Source organism: Callorhinchus milii, unplaced genomic scaffold (assembly GCF_018977255.1).
Source record: "Callorhinchus milii isolate IMCB2004 unplaced genomic scaffold, IMCB_Cmil_1.0 Scaffold23, whole genome shotgun sequence".
Classification (NCBI taxonomy): Eukaryota; Metazoa; Chordata; class Chondrichthyes; order Chimaeriformes; family Callorhinchidae; genus Callorhinchus; species Callorhinchus milii.
Window position 1 is genome coordinate 449,475 of NW_024704764.1, and position 21,314 is coordinate 470,788.

Genomic DNA, 21,314 nt, shown 5'->3' on the forward strand with positions numbered 1-21,314 from the left:
ACAGTAGAGAAACTGCCGTCTGGTGAAGCGAGCAAACACTCCCTGGATGTAAAGAGTGTTTCTGTAGTTTCTGTTGATGGTACGGTCTCGGTACAGGGGCCATGTTGTGCATCAGTGAAATGTAGATTTAAAATACCTGTCAAATGTTAGAGGAAGGAAAGAGTGAGTGATGCAAGGAATCTTGGGATCCTGGGACAGGATGTGTTAGAGCAGGATGTGGTGTGACAGTGGGAAAACTTGCCGGACAGCAATATCAATGCCAAGCTATGCGGTTTTAGCTGCTTAAACCCCAGCAGTTTGGCCAACACAGACTCTGGGGTCCCCAACCCTTGGCTCTTGCCAACCTGTGCCTAATATTTTCCGGAATTTGGTAAATTAGATGAGCGGGATGTGTTCCTCAGGGAGAGAGAGCGATTCCATTCCAACAATCTATCTCTGGGATTTCCATGGGTAGGTGGGACGCATGGAATTCTCAGCTTGGTTTGGAGACTCTTAAGCACGGGGATGGATTTCCACATGTGCCAGACACCCGGCTGAGCAAAAAAAAATGTGGTGTGATGGGTTTTGATGTGAACACAGTGAGGGCACAGGGAGAAGGAGGAAAAACAGTGAGCAAGAGAAAAACTAAGAGAATCAATCGTTAGAAGAAAAATACAAGATTTCTTACACAAAAACTGCCTCTTCATATCAACCAGCTTGGAAGGGATGGATATGTCTGAGAAAGCAAATAAACAATTTTGAAGAGGTAGGATTCCAAGCTGACAACGGGAAAATGCATGACGTAAGGGAGCTACATTGACATATTGATTTAACTGAACAACAAGAGTAAAACGTGGGATATATTTATAACCATTGAAAAGATAAGGACGCTGAGAGCAGTCCTAAGGAGAGCCAGGTTAAAATGAAAGAGATATTAGGGTTCTCTTGCCAATAATCATTGGTTGATCAATGCCTGATTAAAGATGAGTGCTTGGTATGAACAAGGTATGATCCTGGAAAGGATCTAATTAGTGCATTAGTGATATAAGCAGTTTAACAAACACAAAGTAATGGTTCTGTGACACGTCTGGGTGGACTTTGCATCGGTGGATTTACCGTTGCTCACATGTTCGAATACATTTATTACAATCAGTCCTTTTGTTACAATGAACAAGTTGGTGTCTGGTGAACGGAGCGAGCGCTCGCTGGCCGACTTCCAAACTCTTACTCAAAATTGTCAATACATTTGAAGGGAAGAAGTGCTTCAGAAAACAACCGTGTAAATGGGAGTGTCTCCTATCAATATTCTGGTTAAAGAATAGGCACTTGGTATAAGCGAGTTATACATTTGGACTGAAAAAGATCCAACTGCTATATTTCATTAGTAGATACACGCACGTTTAACAATTACAAAAAGGACAGAAACACAGGCCTTTGGTGTATAGGCCTTTGTCCTTTTTGTAAGTAGATGAGTTATCACTCTCACAATCAAATAGATTTGTTGCAATCTCATATTTTTGTACAGGACAGAAGTTGATGCCTGATGAAGTGGGTAAACGTATCCAGGATATAAAGAAGAGCGCTTCATTAATTGCCTTTGATGGTACGTTCTCTGTACAGGGACCATTCGGTGACAGGGTCTGTGTCGGTGAGGTGAAATGTGTTTTTTTTTACAAAAACTGTCAAATGTAAGAGGAAGGGAAGAGTAAACAAGAGGACCTGGGTCTGATTCCCAGGCAGGGCGAAACTTAAGGCAAATTTCCTTACTCCACACACCAATGTTTACCTAGCAGTAACAAGGAAACCAGTTGTTAGTCGATTGGCGGATCGCTTTCCAGGGGTAATAATCACTCAATCATTCAATCCGTGACTGTCTGTGGGGACGCTGCTGTACGCAAATGGCTGCGACGTTTCACTCACGAAATATACAGTCAATTCACTTTACAGATTGTCCTGCAAAGCTCTTTGAGACGTCTCAAATGCAAGCATCATCATTATAAGAATTAACAGACAATCATTAGAACCAAGATGCAAGGAGACTTGTATGAAAATAAATTACACTCTAATCAGCTTGGGAAGTGGGAGATCTTGTTTGACAAACTCGTGTTTTATTGAGGATGGAGGTTACATCACAATTTAAATCACAATTTAACAATGGGAGACCATATAACGTAGTGAGCAGATTTGACGACGTACCACTGGAGAGACTCAGGTACAAATTGACATCTTTAAATAGTAAGGGAAGAGATTGTGTGGATTAGCAAGCGGCTAAAAGTAGGAACAAAAGAAACACTGAGAGCTAGGTTGAAATGGAAGGGTGGTAGAGACCAGGACACTGGACTCATTTAAGAAGCAGCTTGCTAAGTGATGGGAGGACATCACATCCGAAGGATGAGATCAGATGAGTTGAACTTCATCCGAAGTCGAACTAATCTTGTGAGTTATTGAGTGGTACATCCCACAGTCCCACAGAACTATTTGTTTTGAGACCTTTTGTGATGTGGCTGCGATAATTCTCTAGACTTTTCATAAATAGATGTGGTATCTATCGCTCACACGATTGAGCAGATTTGTTACAATCTGGTATTTTCATACAGTGAAGAAGATACCGTCTAGTAAATTGAGTACAAGTTTGCCGGATGTAAAGAAGAATATTTCGAAAGGTTCCTTGATTGGTACGTTCTCTCTCCTGTGACCATATTCTATTTCAGTGATGCCAGCCATGGTTTCTAAACACGTTAAATGTAGGATGAAAGGAAGAATGAGGAAGTTAAGCAGTTTCAGATTATTGGGATGCTGGGACAGATTGTTATACAGGATATGGTGTGATGGGTTTTGATATCAACAAGCAACAGTAACAACAACAAATTACATCTGTAGAGCACCTTTCACAATGGGAGGACGTCCCAAGACAGTCATGGATTTGCACCCGAGCTGAGGTTGGGATCAGGAGGAATGGTGGGCGCGGTTGAAGAGGAAGGTCTTGATACAAGCCTTGAAGGAGCCAAGGGAGGGGGCAAAGCGAAGGGACTGTGGGATGGAGTTCCAAAGGGTGGGGGGGCAGAGAGGCTGAAGGCCAGACCACCGATGGTGGGGAGAGCAGCTCGAGGGCTATGCTGAGTGGAGGGAGTGGACGGGTCGATATGGAGGAGGAAAAAAAAACGAAGGCAATCAACCATTAGAAACAAAATGCAAGACTTGCATACAAACAGCCCAATAAATGGCAAATATAACAGCTTGGTAGACTGGTCTGAGAAAACAACTAGACTTTTTTGAGATGGGAGTATTCCAAGTTGACAATGGGAGATCACTTGATAATAGCACAGCTAAACTCGTGACAAAGCAGCACAGGATACAGCAATAGGGGAAGATATTGAATGTCTCCTACCAATATTCCCCGATTAAATGTCTGATTAAAGAATGGGCACTCGGTATGAACAAGTTACGTCTGCCCTGGAAAGGATTCAATTAGAAATTCAAGCAATTTAACAAAAAAAACAAAAGCGATCTTTCTGGAAGGACTTTTGGTAAATGGGTGAGGTATTACTCAGCCATTGGGGTAGGTTTGTTACAATAGACCATTTTCATACAATAAAAAAATCCTGCTAAAAAATTAAAAACTGGTATCTCTGGGTGTCACACGATGTGGTGCCTCATGTTCCTGCTTATTGCAATTGCAGATGTCACCAAGCTATTGGGAAGGAGACATCCCAACCCACAGCTCAGGTGCAGACCCTTTATTTGTCCAGCGCCTTGGGACGTCCTCCCAATGTGAAAGGCGCTATATCAATGCAGTTTGTTGTTGCTGTTGGTGCTGGTGGTAGTAGTGAGGTGAAACAGGGATTTTAAATGTAGAAGGAAGGGAAAAGTGAAGGTGATAAAGAGCATCGTATCTTGGGCGCCTCGGAAAGAACGTGTTAAAGAGTTGGATGTAGAGGGATAGCAGGAGGAAAAGTAATGGAAAGAATCAAAGGAAGCAAAATGCAAGGAAAAAACATATATGAAAATAAATGACACCCAAAACAGGTTCAGGAGAGGGCGATCTTGTCTGATAAACCATATAGATTTATTTGAGGTCACATAAAAGGAGCCAAAATGATATAGTGATCCAGATTTGCACAAAGTACATTACAAGGCGCAAAGTGCTATTGACAAAGTACCATTCAACACTCCTTTTCAAAATCAATGAATGACATGGGGAAGACCTATGTGGATTAGCTAAAAGGAAAAGGCCACAGGGAATAATAATAATAATAATAGAGAACTAGGATAAAATGGAAGAGGAATTGTATAATGTGCCTCAGACCTATTTGCTTGGAGGTCTTGGTGATGCAGTTGTGATATGTTTTTAGACTTTTCATACACACAGTCGAGTAAATTTGTTACAATCTGCTATTTTCATACAATAGAGAAACCGGAATCTGTGGACTCAATGAAAAGTGTTCCTGCAGCTGCCGCTGATGGTATGTTCTCTGTAATCGGACCATGTTCTGTATCGGTGAGATTAAATAGTATTTATAAAAAAAACTGTTAAGTGCCAGAGGAAGGGAAGAGTGAGGAATCCAAAGAGTTCCAGAGCTTTGGGATACTTTAAAGAAGTGAGTTTCTCCCTGTGTCCTGGCCAACAATCCCCTGAATAAAATGGGTCACTCACGCCACGGCTGTGTGTGGGACGCTGCTGTGCGCAATTGGCTGCCATGTTTCGCCCACAAAATACACAGTCAATCCAGCTTTACAGCTTCACAGATTGGTGGTTATTGGGCAACAAGTATAAAATATGGGGTGTATCTGAAACCAACAAAAGATAAAAGAAGCAGAGAGTAGCCACAGTTATGTGGTCTGTCTGGTGGATGTTTTGTGAGTGGGTGAGTTACCAGTCAATCGTTAGAGTGGATTTGTTGCAATGGGTTATTCCCATACAGTAAACAAACCTGCCACACTGAGCTTTAATAAAAGAGAAACGCTGATTTCAATGGATGCCAAGGGTTTGACAAGTGTGTGTATTATTACACACACTTGTGTAATAGGATAGATTCTTGTTAGTTCAGGGGATCGAGAGATATGGGGCAAGGGCGGGTAATTGGAGTTGAGGTACAGATCAGCCGTACCCAGATCTAATACAGTGCGGCCCAACAGGCGCCCCGTGGGCTGCCAGCGCCCGGCAGGTGAGTGTATGCGGCTCGCAACCATCTCCACCATTTCCATGTTGCACTCCCTCCCTCCCTCTCTGGTGAACATCCTCCCAGGGCAGCGGCAGAAGCCAGCGATTAGGAGGCCCCAGCCACAGAGCCTTTACTGCAGTCTGTCAGGAAGGCAAGTGCGTCTCTTACCAACTGCGTCCTTAGCAACCAACCTCCAGCTCCTGCCGCTGCAGATAGTGAGGAAGGGAGTGGAAGTTGCAGTGTTGGAAATGGTCTTGGGCCGGATGTGGCCCGCGGGCTGCCAGCTGACCTATGCTGGATGTGGCCCGTGGACCTTTCTCAAATAGGAAATGAGGCCCACAGCAGCCAATAGTTTGGGAACGCCCTAATCTAATAGAAGAATGAGATCGATAGATTTAAAAAAAAGCTAAAGTGATACTCATTTCATTACTCACAGTTTTGATTGATTCCTGACCAAAGAATGGGCATCAGTATAAGCAAGGTCCATCCGCACTGATAAGACTCCAATTACTATAGTTCGTTAGTGGGTACAAGTTGATCAGTTATCGTTCACATAGTTGAGGAGATGTGTTACAATCTGGTATTTTTATACAGTAGAGAAGCCGCCATCTGGTGAAGTGAGTAAACACTCCCTGGAGCTAAAGAAGAGCATTTCTTCACTGGTCGCTGTTGGTATGTTCTCTGTACGGGGGCCATGTTGTGTATCAGGGAGTTGAAATGTTTTTTTAAGTGTAGGAGGAAGGGAAGCGTGAAGGTGATTAAAAGCATCGTGTCTTGGGGGACCTTGGAAAGGATGTGTTAGAGTTGGACGTGGAGTGATAGATTTGGTGTCAGTATATCTACAGGGAGGAGGAGGAGGAGGGAAGGAAAATAAATAGATGCAATCAGTGGAAGCACAATGTAACATTACTTTTATGTAAAATAAATGACACCCCAAAAAGCTTTAGGTGTAGAATGTGCTCTGACACACCCTCAGGTTTACTGGAGGTCACATCCCAGTTTAACAAGAGAGACCATGTAACATGGTGAGATGCAATGGGGGAAGTATTGAGTGGCAGGCTACAAAGCTATTTGCTGGGAGCCCTTTTAGGCATTTACTCTTTTCTTAAATAGACAATGTTATCGCTCATACCATCAACTAGATTTATTACAACTCTCCTCCTTGTGGGGGAGGTAAGTGTGTCTCCGTGGAGCTGAACTGGCTCCAAGATGATGTGCCTGGCAACAGAATGTTGGAATCGAGCAACCCTCTGTACCGGTCTCTAGTCCGCTCCTGAGCCAGGAGGGTCCGCAGTATTCCAGGGCACTCAGTGCTGATGGCAGCACAGCCATTGGCAGGACCTGGAACAGGAGACCAGTCCCCTGGGGCCAGTGAGTCATTCCACTGAGCGCCTATAAACCCTGCCAGCCAAAGCCCTAACTGGTAGGGTGGTCCTAGCTGGACAAGCAACGAGAAAGCTTGCCAGACAGCAATATCAATTGCAAGCTATGCGGTTTCAGCTGGTTAAACCACAGCAGTTACCCCAACGCATACTCTGAGGTCCCCAAGCCTTGGCTGTTGTTAACCTGCGCCTAATACTTTCCGGAATTAGGTAAGCAGGATACGTCCCTCCAGGGAGGGAGAGCGCATTCCATTCCAACAATCTATCCCTGGGATCTCCATGTGTAGGTGGGACACAGGGAATTCTCAGCTTGGTTTGAATAACCCATAAGCATGGGGAAGGGTTTCAGAGTCAGACACCTGGCTGACCCCCCAAAAATAATGATTTATTACAATCTGGTATTTTTATACAATAGAGAAGCCGCCATCTGGTGAAGTGAGTAAACACTCCCTGGAGGTAAAGAAGAGCGTTTCTGCAGTTGCCGCTGATGGTACGTTCTCTGTCCAGGGGCCATGTTGTGTATCAGTGCGGTTGGATTTTAAGAACAGTCAAATGTTGGGGGAAGGGGAGAGTGAGGGATGTCAGGAGTTTGAGAGTCAGGGATCCTGGGACAGAATGTGTCCGAGCAGGAAATGGTGTGATGGGTTTTGATGTCAACTCAGTGAGGACAAAGGGAAGAGCAGAAAAACTGAGAGATTCAACCATTATAAGCAAAATGCCATAAAAACAGCCTTGGATCATGTCAACTTGACCTAAACGGTCGTATTTTAGGTGAATAAGGGGTGTCCCTCTGGGAGGAAAGTGTGTCCTCCGTACCAGACAAGCAGGAACCATATGCACGTGGAACTCTCATGAGTTTGTTTTGGATATTCTTAAACATAGTGATCAGTTTCTGCATGTGTTATGTAGCCAATTGGCTGAAAAAAAATGACCTAGACTTGGACACTCTGAGGAAGATTGCTTCAGGTTGCAGGTAACGTGCTACCACAAGGAGTTGTTGAGGCAAAGAGCAGAGATGTATTTAAGGGGAAGCTGGATAGGTACATGAGGGAGAAAGGAATAGAAGGTTATGCTTGAAGGCTTAGTTGAGGAAGAATAGGAGAAGGCTCATGTGGAGAATAAATGCCGGCGTTGACCAGTTGGGCCGAATGGCCTGTTTCTGTGCTGTATATTCTAATGTAACCAGAAGTCACAGATTTAAGGTAATTGGCAAAAGAACCAGAGGGAGGACGAGGAGAATATTTTTACCCAGAGGATTGTTACGGACTGGAAAGCACTTCTGGAGAGGGTTGTGGAAGCCGATTAGGTAACAGCTTTCAAAAAGGAATTGGGATAGGTACTAAAAAAGTTTTAAAAAATTGTAGGACTATGGGGTAAACGTGGGGAGAGTGGGACTGGTTGGCGGCTCTTTCAAAGAGCAGACACAGGCACAATGGGCCGAATGGCCTTCCTCTGTGCTGTAATATTCTGTGATTCTGTGATGCTGTAGCACCAACTACTGGAAGGGGAAAGGAGGAAACTGTGGAATGAGATGTACCTGATCCAAATGTAATCAAATGTGATATTTTCATACAGTAGAGAAGCCGCCGTCTGGTGAAGTGAGTAAACACTCCCTGGAGGTAAAGAAGAGCGTTTCTGCAGTTGCTGCTGATGGTACGTTCTCTGTCCAGGGGCCATGTTGTGTGTCAGTGCGGTTGGATTTTAAGAACAGTCAAATGTTGGGGGAAGGGGAGAGTGAGGGATGTCAGGAGTTTGAGAGTCAGGGATCCTGGGACAGAATGTGTCCGAGCAGGAAATGGTGTGATGGGTTTTGATGTCAACTCAGTGAGGACAAAGGGAAGAGCAGAAAAACTGAGAGATTCAACCATTATAAGCAAAATGCCATAAAACAGCCTTGGATCATGTCAACTTGACCTAAACGGTCGTATTTTAGGTGAATAAGGGGTGTCCCTCTGGGAGGAAAGTGTGTCCTCTGTACCAGACAAGCAGGAACCATATGCACGTGGAACTCTCATGAGTTTGTTTTGGATATTCTTAATATCCACATTCGCGACCACATCACTCCCACTCTCTGTCGCCTCCACTGGCTTCCCATCCCCCAGAGGATCGAATTCAAGATCCTCATCCTCACCTACAAGGCCATTCACGGCCTCGCTCCCTCCGACCTACTATCCCCCTACTTACCTGCCCGTGCCCTCCGTTCCTCTGGCTCCGGTCTGCTCCACATCCCCCGCCCCAACCGCCCTACCATCGGTGGTCGGGCCTTCAGCCTCTCAGCCCCGAGGCTCTGGAACTCCATTCCCCAGTGCCTTCGCCGCTTCCTCCCTTTCCTCCTTCAAGGCTGGTCTCAAGACCTTTCTCTTTGACCGTGCCTTCAGCTCTCCTCTCGACTCTCTATCCCTCCCTCCCCTCCCCTCACCCTGACCATTTCCCCCCTGCTCGGGTCCTGACCCAACTGTCCAGCGCCTTGGGATGTCCTCCCGACGTGAAAGGCGCTCTATAAATGAAATCTTGTTGTTGTTGTTGTTAAACATAGTGATCAGTTTCTGCATGTGTTATGTAGCCAATTGGCTGAAAAAAAATGACCTAGACTTGGACACTCTGAGGAAGATTGCTTCAGGTTGCAGGTAACGTGCTACCACAAGGAGTTGTTGAGGCAAAGAGCAGAGATGTATTTAAGGGGAAGCTGGATAGGTACATGAGGGAGAAAGGAATAGAAGGTTATGCTTGAAGGCTTAGTTGAGGAAGAGTAGGAGAAGGCTCATGTGGAGAATAAATGCCGGCGTTGACCAGTTGGGCCGAATGGCCTGTTTCTGTGCTGTATATTCTAATGTAACCAGAAGTCATAGATTTAAGGTAATTGGCAAAAGAACCTGAGGGAGGACGAGGAGAATATTTATACCCAGAGGATTGTTACGGACTGGAAAGCACTTCTGGAGAGGGTGGTGGAAGCCGATTAGGTAACAGCTTTCAAAAGGGAATTGGGATAGGTACTAAAAAAGTTTTAAAAAATTGTAGGACTATTGGGTAAACGTGGGGAGAGTGGGACTGGTTGGCGGCTCTTTCAAAGAGCAGACACAGGCACAATGGGCCGAATGGCCTTCCTCTGTGCTGTAATATTCTGTGATTCTGTGATGCTGTAGCACCAACTACTGGAAGGGGAAAGGAGGAAACTGTGGAATGAGATGTACCTGATCCAAATGTAATCAAATGTGATATTTTCATACAGTAGAGAAGCCGCCGTCTGGTGAAGTGAGTAAACACTCCCTGGGTGTGAAGAAGAGCGGCACTGCAGCTCCTACTCAAAGTACGTTCTCCAAATTCAGTACCATCGACCACCCCAGCCATGGTTTTACCCGAGCAGTTTCAGGCAGGAGTTGACCATTCGTACATCCAAATTCTCGTGGATTTCTTCCAATTTACTGTATATAAGCGCTCTGGGACGCAACCCCACGTGAAGGGCGCTATATAAGTTGCTGTTATATATGTTTGAATCGAATAACCCCTGAAGCCACCTGGTTGACAGGAACTCATTTAGTTACCTTTTTGAAATGCGTTGTGGGTTTGTTGCACCACTGTGGGTCCACACGCCTCGCACCCTTCTCATACAAGAAATTCTCCTGACTTGGTTATTCCCTTTGGGCATCTGAACATTCCTGAACATCTTCCATTCCTGATCAAAGGAGCATTATTAAAACATGATGTGATTTCATAAGAAGATGAGGTATAGCTCGCACAGATGATTAGATTTGCCACTATCTGATATTTTTATTCCAGTTGAACAGCAGCCGCCCGATCAAGTTGAAGATAGAAAGATCACTTCTTCTGAAGGTACGTTCTCTGTACAAACAGCACATTCTCTGTTATCTACAACATATCAGATCCTCATTATCTGCCCCTAGCACTGAAAGGTACCAAGCATGATTACGTTCAATTCCTGTCAGTGCGAAACCTTGGGGAAGTCTCCTTACTCCACACGCCTCTGTTTACATAGCAGTGAGTGGGAACTCAGTTGCCAGTCGATTGGAGGATAGCTTTTCTGGGGGTATAATTCCTTCATATATAAAAAAATAAATTGGTCATTCACCTGTTTGTGGGACACTGCTGTCAGCAATTGGCTATCGCTTTTCGTCCACAAAATATCCAGTCAATTCACTTTACAATCTATTCTGTGAAGCGCTTTGAGACGTCTCGAAGACGTGATAAGGCGCTGTAGCACATGCCAGAATTATTATTATTCAAGAAGAAAGAAAGGACAAAACCAAGTAACTGGAAGACAATGAGTCCTGAGAAAACTGTTAGAATCCATCAGGTAACTAGTATAACAGTAAACTAATCACTAAAGGTTAAAATCACTAAGGAGCCATTGGCACGGGCAAAACAATACAAAATTTCATAGTTAGAGGCATAGAATTTAAAAGCTGTTTAAAAACCTGTTATAGTCAAGGTACAGTATAATCCCTTTAATAGTAAATAATACCTTTTAGAGGGATTGTGAGACGTAAACACTTTGAGCAAAAAAAAGCGAATTTGTTTTGCATTAAATGACAGAATTTTTCGGAAGTGTCTGACTGGATGAGGGAGTGCTCACACAATTGAGCAGTTTTTATCATGTTCCCTTTTCCCGTTGTAGAGGACGAATCCGATGATATCTGTGAAATGACCGATGACCAGATGACAGACGCTGCTCAGGGTATGTTTGCTGCATTCCGTAACCGTTAACAGGGATATTCCACTACCAGCTGCTCATTCTCCCGTTTCCCACAGAGACACTCGACCTATTCCTACATCCTCACTTTATCTCATCCAACAGCTCAGCTTCTCCTCCCTCCCCCCCCCCCCCCCCCCCACACACACACACAGTCACTTGTGACGTACCTCAGGGTTCTGTGGTCAGTCCTGTCCTTTTCACCATCTATATAATCCCTTTTGGCAACAAGGTCCCGTCTGCCTGTTCAGTTGGATGTAAAAGATCCTACGGCACTATTCGAAAACAGAAAGGAGTTTCTCTCTCGCCAGTGTCCTGGACAACAATTCCCCCAAATAAAATTGGTCACTCGCTCCACGGCTGTTTGTGGGACGCTGCTGTGTGCAATTGGCCGCCGCGTTTCCCCCAAAAAATATACAGTCAATCCGCTTTACAGTGTATCCTGTGAAGCGCTTTGAAACGTCTCGAAAACGTGATAAGGCGCTGTATCAAAGGCAAAGATTACAAGGATTGTATTTTCATGCAGAAGAGCAGCTGACATCTGGTGACATTAGTAAACACTCCCTGGATGTGAAGAAGATCGTCTCTGAAGTTTCTCCTGAGGGTAGGTCCTTTGTACAGCCTCCCTGTGCTGTAGAGGGAATGGCAGGCATGTTTTCTTTAAACCTGAGAAATGCTGATGGAAGGAAATAGTGAACGATTCGCAGAACTTCACTTCCTCAGGTCCTAGGAGAGAATGTGTCAGAGTAGGATATGTGTGATAGCCTCTAATGTCAATGCCGGGACAGGGAGCATCAGGAAGGAGGAGGAGAACCAAAAATTCAACCCAATGTTGGATGAGAGTGGACCTTGTCTGAAAAAGTTCATGGATTTCTGTGGAGGAGACATTCTAATGTAACAGCAGGAGATCAGATGAGGCAGTGCAGCGGAGATTGTGCATTGTATTTCAGACACAGGAATTTCCATGTATACGTGGAATTCTCAGTCTGGCCTGAATACTCTTAAAGCATAGTTATGGGCTTTCACATGTGCCAGACACCTGGCTGACCGAAAAAACAGTGTTACACGTTCAGGGTGGTGAAGGAAACATTTAAGCTACCAAGAAGAACTTTTTTACACAGATGGTAATCAACGGTTTGAAGGGGTTACTAGGGAGGTTAGTAGAAACCAAGCCACAACATGCCTTCACATAACAATAATAACAAGACATTGTGGTCTTGCCCCTGAAAATGTCTCTTGGGATCTGGTGAAAGTATGTGGAACAGCATGTTTGAAGCTTGGGAGGATCAAGAAAATTGCTGTATCCAACCAAACCCTGTTTCCCCACTATGCCTCAAAGTCTAAAGCATTAACTGACAATTTCAGGTTTGATTTGTGCGTTAGTCCATGTAAGTAAGCTGGTTAAAAACCAAACCACAAGTGGTCACTTTATTTTGCAAGCAGTGAAGCCAGAAACAAGTCTTCAGTGAAGCAGCACAGTTTACACTATTAAACTACTGCTTATCGCTCCAACAGTTTTACTAAAAGAAATTCTCCAATTCTGCCTGTTCTCTTGTTTGCTTTCAGCACTTAGATATGGGTGAGATGTCAGTGTTGCTGTATTGTTTGAGTGCATTCTGTGCATAGATTAGGGAATGCCTTTACAGTGTGAAGTGGCTGATTTGACCTTTCATAACTAACTGATCATCAGTATCGCTCACACAGTCAATCAATGAGATGTGTTACAATCTGGTGTTTTCGTACAGTAGAGAAGCCGCCGTCTGGTGAAGTGAGTAAACACTCCCTGGAGCTAAAGAAGAGCGTTTCTGCAGTTGTCGCTGACGGTATGTTTTCTGCACAGGGGCCATGTTCTTTGTTGATTGCAAACGTGGGTTTAAAACACTTGTAGATAACAACAACAACAAAATTACATTTGTAGAGCACCTTTCACGTCGGGATGACATCCCAAGGTGCTGGACAGTGTACAGTATCTCAGACCCGAGCTGGGGTCAGGGGTGGGGGGAGAAGGGAGGGGAAGGGGTGGGGGGGTGATCGATAGCATGGTCGAAGAGTAGAAGTAAGGGATGGATAGTAGGAGTGAGGGAAGAAAGCAAGGAAGACAACAGAGTGAAGGGACTATGGGATGTAACAAAAGCTGACAAATCAGTTGGTATTATGCTGAAACTGGATAGTGCTGTGCTGAGACCACTCACCGCACTACTGATTGCCACCAGATAAGGGGTGACCTTGTCTGCCCTGGTGCGAGACAGTGCGGAGGAGAGGTACACACCTCATCCACAATGTTAGAGGGGAACAATGAGATAGGTTTGGACTTTCGGCTTTAAAAGAGACATTTCAGAGGATACCCTGCAGGGTGGAGTCCTGTAGCTCAGTGGTTAGAGCTCTCGCCTCGCGAGCGAGAGACCTGGGTTCGATTCCTGGCAGGGTGAAACGTTGGGCAAGTTTCCTTACGGCACACGCCTCTGTTTACCTAGCAGTAAGTAGGAACCCAGTTGTTAGTTGTCAGCTCGCTTTTCCAGGGGTAATAATTCCTTCAAAATCCAAAATAAATAAATCGGTCACTCAATCCACGACTGCACTTGGGACACTGCTGTGCGCAATTAGCTGCTATGTTTCGCCCACAAAATATACAGTCACTGCACTTTACAATATATTCTTTGAAGCTCTTTGAGACGTCTCAAGACGTGATAAGGCGTTATATCAAATGCAAGGATTATTATTATTATATTATAAGTTATGTTGTCATGTAGTATAAAATAGTAACAATTTCAGGAAGTAGGAGATCAGTCCACCCAGCTATCCATCCACCCAAATTCCCACAAATACCTTTTGATTTATACACTTATAAATCTAACCGCCCTGAAATGTCAGGAATCTATGCAGGTCTTTGAAACCCTTTATAGTTTCTTGCTCCAACAATTTGATCCACACACGTGGCCCCATTTACCGAAAGAAATTCTCCTGATTGACCTGTTCACTCCTGTTGTCCTGTAGATATGGGCGAGATGTCAGAGTTGCTGTATTGTTGACTATCTATCCCTCTGTTGACCTCTATCCCTCCTTCTTGCCCCTTCATTCCCCATTTTCAGGTCGCACCTGAAGACCTTCCTCTTCGATTGTGCCTCCGGTCACCTCCCTCTCCCCCGGCTCCCCATTGTCAAGCGCTCTGGGACGCTATCCTGCAGGAGGGGTGCTATATAAATGCAAATTGTTGTTGTTGAGTGCATTCTGTTCCTAGTTTAGGGAATTCCATTACAGTGTGAAGTGTGAAAATTTGACCTTTCGTAACTGATCGTCGGTATCGCTCACACTGTCAACCAATGCGGTTTGTTACAATCTGGTGTTTCCATCCAGTAGAGAAGCCGCCGTCTGGTGAAGTGAGTAAACACTCCCTGGAGGAAAAGAAGAGCGTTTCTGCAGTTGCCATTGATGGTACGTTCTCTGTACAGGAGCCATGTTGTGTACACTGTTAATTGCGAACACGGTTCTGGAGCACTTGCTGATTGTTAGGAGGAAGCGAAGAGTGAGGACAGAGCTTTGCAACTTGGGGTCCCTGAGAAGGAATGTGTCAGAGCAGAATGTGGTGAGATGGGATTTGATATGAATCCACTGAGTCATTAGAGGCAAAATGCAAAATGTTCTATTTAAAAAAAATAGCGAATAATGGCAGGCAACTCAGCTTTGTAAAGGGTAAGTCCTGTCTGCCAAGAATGTTGACTATCAGTATCAAGTGTAGTGGTATCTGATAGGCATCTGGACCTCAGCAGCCAACATATTGGACACCACCCACTCTGCTCTAAGGCATTGTTGATAACGGACTAATCTGATTCATCAGCGAGACTTGGACAGGCGGCTCAGACCAGATATTACTAGGGTGACAGATGTTTCCTACTTGCCTCCTGTTAGTCTTACGAGCCAAAGCCCTAATGGGGAGGGTGGTGCCTGAAGCCTGAAGCTCAGCATCGTGCTCTGCAAACACTCTGGGATGCTACCCTACGTGATGGGTGCTGTATAAAGCAAGTTGTTGTCGTAGGTGGCATACATATGTAGAACTCTCAGTCTGGTTTGAATGCTCTAAAGCAAGGTGATGCATGTGTTGGGCACCTGGCTATCCAAAAGAAAAAAAGATCTCGTTCACATTCAGCAAATGAATTGATGGAGCTAACTAATCTTTACGTAAGTAGATAAGGTGTAGCTCGCAGAATTTAGTAGCTTTGCTGCAGTCCAGTGTTTCCAGGGGTAATAATCCCTTCCAATAATAACAATAACTTGGTCACTAAATTCACGACTGTTTGTGGGACGCTGCTGTGCACCATTGGCTGCTGGGTTTTGCCCACAAAATATACAGTCAATTAACTTTACAGAGTGTTCTGTGAAGCGCTTTCAGATGTCTCTATGATGTGATAAGGCGCTGGGATAAATACAAAGGTTATTATTGTTATATTATTTCACGCAGAAGAAGAGAAACCATCTGAGGAATTGCCTGGTGAATCAGAGGAAGAAGAGAAGCCGGAAGCTGAAGTTCCTACTGAAGGTACGAGCTCTGGGAAGGAGAGTTTCTGTGCTGACGAGGCTGTTTGGTGACAGATAAAAGAAGGGTTTGTTGGAAAACACCCTTTTTTTATGCACTACCGGAGTCCCATAACACAATGGCTCGCCTCGCAAGTGAGAGGACCAGGGTTCGATTCCCGGGTGGGGCGAAACATTAGGTGTTTATTTCCTCCACACGCCTGGTTACCTCGCAGTATGTAGGAACCCAGCTGTTAGTCGATTGGTGGATCGCTTTCCGGGGGTAATAATCCCTCAAAAAAAATATAATAATAACGTGGTCACTCAATCCACGACTGTTTGTGAGACTCCACTGTGCACGATTTATTGCCGCGTTTCACCCACAAAATACATTGCCGACAATATATTCTCTGAAGCAATTTCGGACGTCTCAACAACATGATAAGGCACTATAATCAAATGCAAGGATTATTATTAACAACAACAAAATTACATTTGTAGGGAGGACGTCCTTAATCAAAAATAGCCCCTCATGACTTGTTGAATTAATTATCCTTCACAGAGAGTTTAATGTCAGCGTCAAAGGAAATCAATACTGTCTGCATCAGTGACCAAACACACGCGTCTTCCAGTAGGGGAGAAAAATGGAATAGAAACAGGAACTGTTGAAGTATTTAATCAGTCCATTACTCAGGGATGCCGAGTCTGATCATTTCTTATTTAAGAAACTTAGGTGAAGCAAAGTGAGGACGCCAAAGAAATAATAAAGAGCACGGAGAGTGTGTGTATAAAATAATAATAACCTTTGCTTTCGATATAGCGCCTTTCACGTTGGGAGGACGTCTCAAAGCGCTTGGCGGGATATACTGTACTAAAAAGTGATTGTATTTTGTAGGCAAGAGGTAAAACAGGCAATGGCCATTTAAAACTGAATCGGGTTTGACAATAAGATAGGATAAGTACACAGTGGAACGCTCAAATAGAATTGAGTTGTATGTTGTCTCTTAAGAGTCTCCGCCACTGTCTCACACCGCAGGCCACCAAAACCCTCATACACGCTTTCATTACATCGAGGCTCGACTGTGCAAACTCCCAGCTTGTCGGCCTCCCCAACTCCTCCCTCCACAGGCTGCAGATCATCCAGAAATCTGCAGCCCGTGTCCTCACCCCCACCAGGCTCCGTGACCCTATCACCCCCATCTTCGCCCGTCTCCACCGGCTTCCCATCACACAGAGGATACAGTTCCACATCCTGGTCCTCACCTTCAAAGCCCTCCGCGGTCTTGCTCCCCCCGACCTCTGCGACCTCCTAACCCTCTACCATCCAGCCCTCTCCCTCCCCTCAGCGGGCTCCGGCCTGCTTCATATCCCCCACCTCACCCGCCCCACGTCCTCCCAACTTGGAAAGATGCTATACAAATGTCATTTTGTTGTTGTTGTGCAGTGAAAATTGTAAATAATAATAATAATAATCCTTGCATTTGATATAGCGCTGTTCACGTCGGGAGGACGTCCCAAAGCGCTTCACAGAACACACTGTAAAGTGAATTGACTGTATATTTGTGGGCGAACGCGGCAGCCAATTGCGCAGAGCAATGTCCCACAAACAGTCGTGGATTGAGTGACCACAATTTTTTTTGGAGGGAACTGTTGTAGATTGAAAATGACCAATTTATTATTGTTTTTGGTTTTTTGGAGGGATTATTATTAGGCTCTGTGTGGAGTAAGGAAACTTGCCCAAGGTTTCGCCCTCTGCCTGGAATTGAACTCAGGTCTCTCACTTGCAAAGCGAGTGCTCTTACCACTGAGCTACAGGACTCCAAAAGACAATATGGTGATGTACCATCCCATTCGTGATGGTGCAGCTTTAGTGATTCACTATGATTGAATTTAAATAGAAAAATTAGGCACGATTAGATCTGTAAACTTCCTGTCATCTTCCTCCAGTGGCCGAGGCACCACCTCAAGAGTCCAAAGCAATCATCACACCTCCAAAGAAGATTTGCCGACCTGCTAAGAAGGGTATGTTCTCCGCACAGCCAATGTGATCCGTTACCGTCGACAGCTTGTGTTTCAGTATCGTTATCTCTATGTTGGTAGCCTATATTACAGGCCGGTTCAACCTTTTGGCTGCCGGGGGCCGGATAGCCTATTTGAGAAACATCTGCGGGCCTCACAAGCAATATTTTTGTGTAACATAATATTTACGGGTTATGGAGGGAGCGAGTGGGCCAGATGAAATGGAGGTTTGGGAGTGGGGGGGGGGGGGGGGAGAGGGTGAAGAAATTGGCTGGCAGGCCAGAATGTGGCCCACAGGCTACCAGTTGTGCCACCCTGGCCTAAAGGAACAACCGAGGCACATTGATCTCTGCTATTTCTACTAGCTCCTGGCTGGCAATCCTCGAGCTGGTAAAGAGACTTTACAAACAGTTTAAAACTCAACAGCTTTTGGACCAAACTTGCATTCCAGGTGCTTGTGATTTGGTGCTTCACTGAGTCTCCTCATCGGCCTTCCCAACTCTTCCCTTCACAAGCTGCAGATCATCCAAAACTCTGCAGCTCGTGTACTCTCGCGCACCAAGTACCTTGACCCCATCACACCCACCCTCACCCGACTCCACTGGCTCCCCATCCCCCAGAGGATCGAGTTCAAGCTCCTCGTCCTCACGTTCAACCTTGCCCCCTCCTACCCTCTCTGACCTGCTGACTCCCTACCAACCTGCCCGCTCCCTCCGTTCAGCAGGTTCCAGCCTGCTCCATGTCTCCCACCCGACCCACCCTACCATCAATGGCTGGGCTTTCAGCCTCTCTGCCCCCATACTCTGGAACTCCATCCCACAGACTCTTCGCCTCGCTTCCTCCCTTGTCTCCTTCAAGGCCGGTCTCAAGACCTTTCTCTTCAACCATGCCTTTGGTCTCCCTCCCACCTCTCTGCCTTCCCTCACCCCTACACCACCCCTCCCCTACGCTCGGGCCCGACACCTGACTGTTCAGCACTTTGGGACGTCCTCCAGATGTGAAAGGAGCTCTATAAATGTCATGTTGTTGTTGTTGTTGTTGTTGTCTCAGCAGCTTCCGTGTCTCTCTGTCATTTCCTGTCCCTCTTCTGCAGCAACCCACCATCAGTGGTCGGTCCTTCAGCTTCTCTGCTCCCACCCTTTGGAACTCCATCCCACATTCCCTTTGCCTCGCTCTCTCCCGTGCCTCCTTCAAGGAACGTCTCAAGACCCTCCTCTTCGACCTGACCTTCGGCCATCCTCCTAACCTCCCTGATCCCAACCCCCTCCTTGCTCGGGTCCAAATCCCTGACTGTCCAGCGCCTTGGGATGTCCTCCCAATGTGAAAGATGCTTCACCAATGTTATTTTGTATTGTATTGTAAGAACTAATGATTTGCATCAGCAGCTATCACCAACTTGCCCAGCTGATGACCTTCCAAGCATTTACCTAAGACATTGATGTCAGCGAGCTATTTGACGGTAGCATGAAATTATAGCCCTAATCTTATCCTCATTGCTGACCACATATGCATCTTCCAGAGGGGTGACAGGACATAACATGCCTTTGAGTTATTTTCTAGGTCATAATCCAGGATTGCTGACGGCAACTTTTTCTTTTCAAAACAAACGTGGATGAATAATTAACCAAGGCCAAGAAAAAGTGCCGAGGGTTCTAGAGAACATACCACAAAAACCCGCCAGTCATATCAAGGGTCATAACAAAAATTGTTATAAGTGCATCAAGAAAGAGAGAGCGAGAGTAGGAAAACAGGAATGGCCCATTTGGAACCAAATCTGATATGACAGTACTAAAAGGGAAATAGACAGGGGAACTCCAAGTTGGAACTAGCCTTCAGACCCAGTACTACAGGGCGACCAAAAAGTCTTATTTTTCAGCAAAGTCTATTCAAAAAAATCATAATTTCCTTGATGCTTATTAGATGTTATAATGGTATCGCGACTTTTTGGTCACCCTGTATAAAGGTATTATCGATATGGATGCAACATTCTATTAGTGGATTAGTCGCTTAGTATTGCAACTGATCAGATTTTATTAGGTGTGGCTAACTGTGTGTTTTTAAACTCTTTTCCTACAGTAGTCAAACCACCACCTGCAAAGAAGTGTCTTCCTAAGAAGGGTACGTTCTGTCTACAACCTGTTATTTGGTTATCATTGATAGCTCATGTTTCAGTATCACATCCTCATTGTCAAGTTCCCCATCTTAATAACCTCATAGATGCACTTAATAACCATAACCGTAGATAACTGTCGATTTCTGCTATCTTCAAACAATCAACTGGGAGAGAATACCCACGAGGAGAGTTGGGTACAGCTAGGTTAGGTATTGCTTATGAAAATAGGTTAGAAAATTAGATATTGCTAATTCTGTGATTTTCTTATCATGCACTATCTTCAAACAACAGTCAAGCCACCACCTGAAGTGCCCCAAGAAAGCATCAAGTCTCCAAAGAAGCTTTGCCGACCTCCTGCTAAGAAGGGTATGTTCTCTGTACGGCCGATCTGTTCCGTTACCATCAACAGCTTGTGTTTCAGAATCAGATCCTCATTGTCCAGCTCCTCGGTTTTCCCTCCATCGCAGGTAACCCTTGATTTCTACTCCCTGGAAACAATCAAAGGGGAAGCAACTATTTTGCAATATAATTCCAGTTCAGGGGAGGATAGAAACAGATGTGAGATAAAAGTAGGAGCTGAAGGAAGAGCCAGTTTCCATAGTTTAGTGCCATTGAACACTTGAAGACCTTCCTCTTCAACCGTGCTTAAGGTCACCTCCTCCTTCCCCTTGGGTTGGGCTCAGCCACTGTTAAGTGCTCCGAGGCACTACCCCGCATGACGGACGCTATATAAATGCAAGTTGTTGTGGTGGTGGTGGTGGTGATGGTGGTATAATAACGCTAGAGGAATAATGATAAGGAAATTGGCTTTAATCTCATTAGGAAAGAGTCGGTCAAGGAGGCAAGATAAACGTTTCAAAATTATGGAAGAATTGTTAAAGCTACTCCAAACACATTGTTCCCCTAGAAGCTCAAAACTATGGGAAGATTATCTAATATTCACATAGAATAAGTTATCTGAATTTGCCTCCCAAGCAAGACGACCCGGGTTCGATTCCCGGGCGAGGCGAAACCTTGGGCAAGTTTCCTTACTCCACACAGAGCCTAATAATAATCCCTTCAAAAACCAAACAATAATTAAACTGATCATTTTCAATCCACGACTGTTTGCGGGACACTCACTGCTGTGCGCAATTTTGCACAGTTCGTCCGTGAATCGTTGCCGCATTTATATCTCACCATTTCGCCCACAGATAAAGACAAAGAGAAACAAGAAGCAGATGAGGTTGAAGGCACAAAGACCGAAGAACAAGCACCTGAGAAGGATGAGTAAACCATTACATCATCAAAATCCATCTACCCTCCCAATCAACAGATATCAGCACAAATTCTATTTACGTTTAGTTTTAGGACATGTACCGTGGTCCTGAGTCTTCACTATTTTAATGATCGATTGTTGTATGAAATTAAAAAAAGACATATAAATGTCAGGCTGAATCCTA

At 45.0% G+C, this 21,314-nt stretch overlaps 1 protein-coding gene across 27 annotated transcripts in view; it reads left to right on the top strand.

Annotated features, from left to right (window-relative positions):
• odad4 (outer dynein arm docking complex subunit 4) overlaps window positions 1–21,314 on the top strand; it is a 69,703-nt gene extending 48,389 nt beyond the window's left edge. For 12 of the 27 annotated variants that reach the window (XM_042343248.1, XM_042343243.1, XM_042343253.1 and 9 more), the window contains 17 exons: window positions 1,505–1,582; window positions 2,577–2,654; window positions 4,389–4,442; window positions 5,736–5,813; window positions 6,939–7,013; window positions 8,099–8,176; window positions 9,753–9,830; window positions 10,301–10,354; window positions 11,157–11,216; window positions 11,758–11,835; window positions 12,977–13,054; window positions 14,586–14,663; window positions 15,688–15,765; window positions 17,688–17,762; window positions 19,836–19,877; window positions 20,164–20,238; window positions 21,066–21,314. In XM_042343248.1, the coding sequence (XP_042199182.1) occupies window positions 1,505–1,582; window positions 2,577–2,654; window positions 4,389–4,442; window positions 5,736–5,813; window positions 6,939–7,013; window positions 8,099–8,176; window positions 9,753–9,830; window positions 10,301–10,354; window positions 11,157–11,216; window positions 11,758–11,835; window positions 12,977–13,054; window positions 14,586–14,663; window positions 15,688–15,765; window positions 17,688–17,762; window positions 19,836–19,877; window positions 20,164–20,238; window positions 21,066–21,145 (1,217 nt within the window). In that variant the 3' untranslated portion in view covers window positions 21,146–21,314. The remainder of the gene's footprint in view (window positions 1–1,504; window positions 1,583–2,576; window positions 2,655–4,388; window positions 4,443–5,735; window positions 5,814–6,938; window positions 7,014–8,098; window positions 8,177–9,752; window positions 9,831–10,300; window positions 10,355–11,156; window positions 11,217–11,757; window positions 11,836–12,976; window positions 13,055–14,585; window positions 14,664–15,687; window positions 15,766–17,687; window positions 17,763–19,835; window positions 19,878–20,163; window positions 20,239–21,065) is intronic. The other 15 variants (XM_042343266.1, XM_042343270.1, XM_042343271.1 and 12 more) reach the window with 13 other exon arrangements.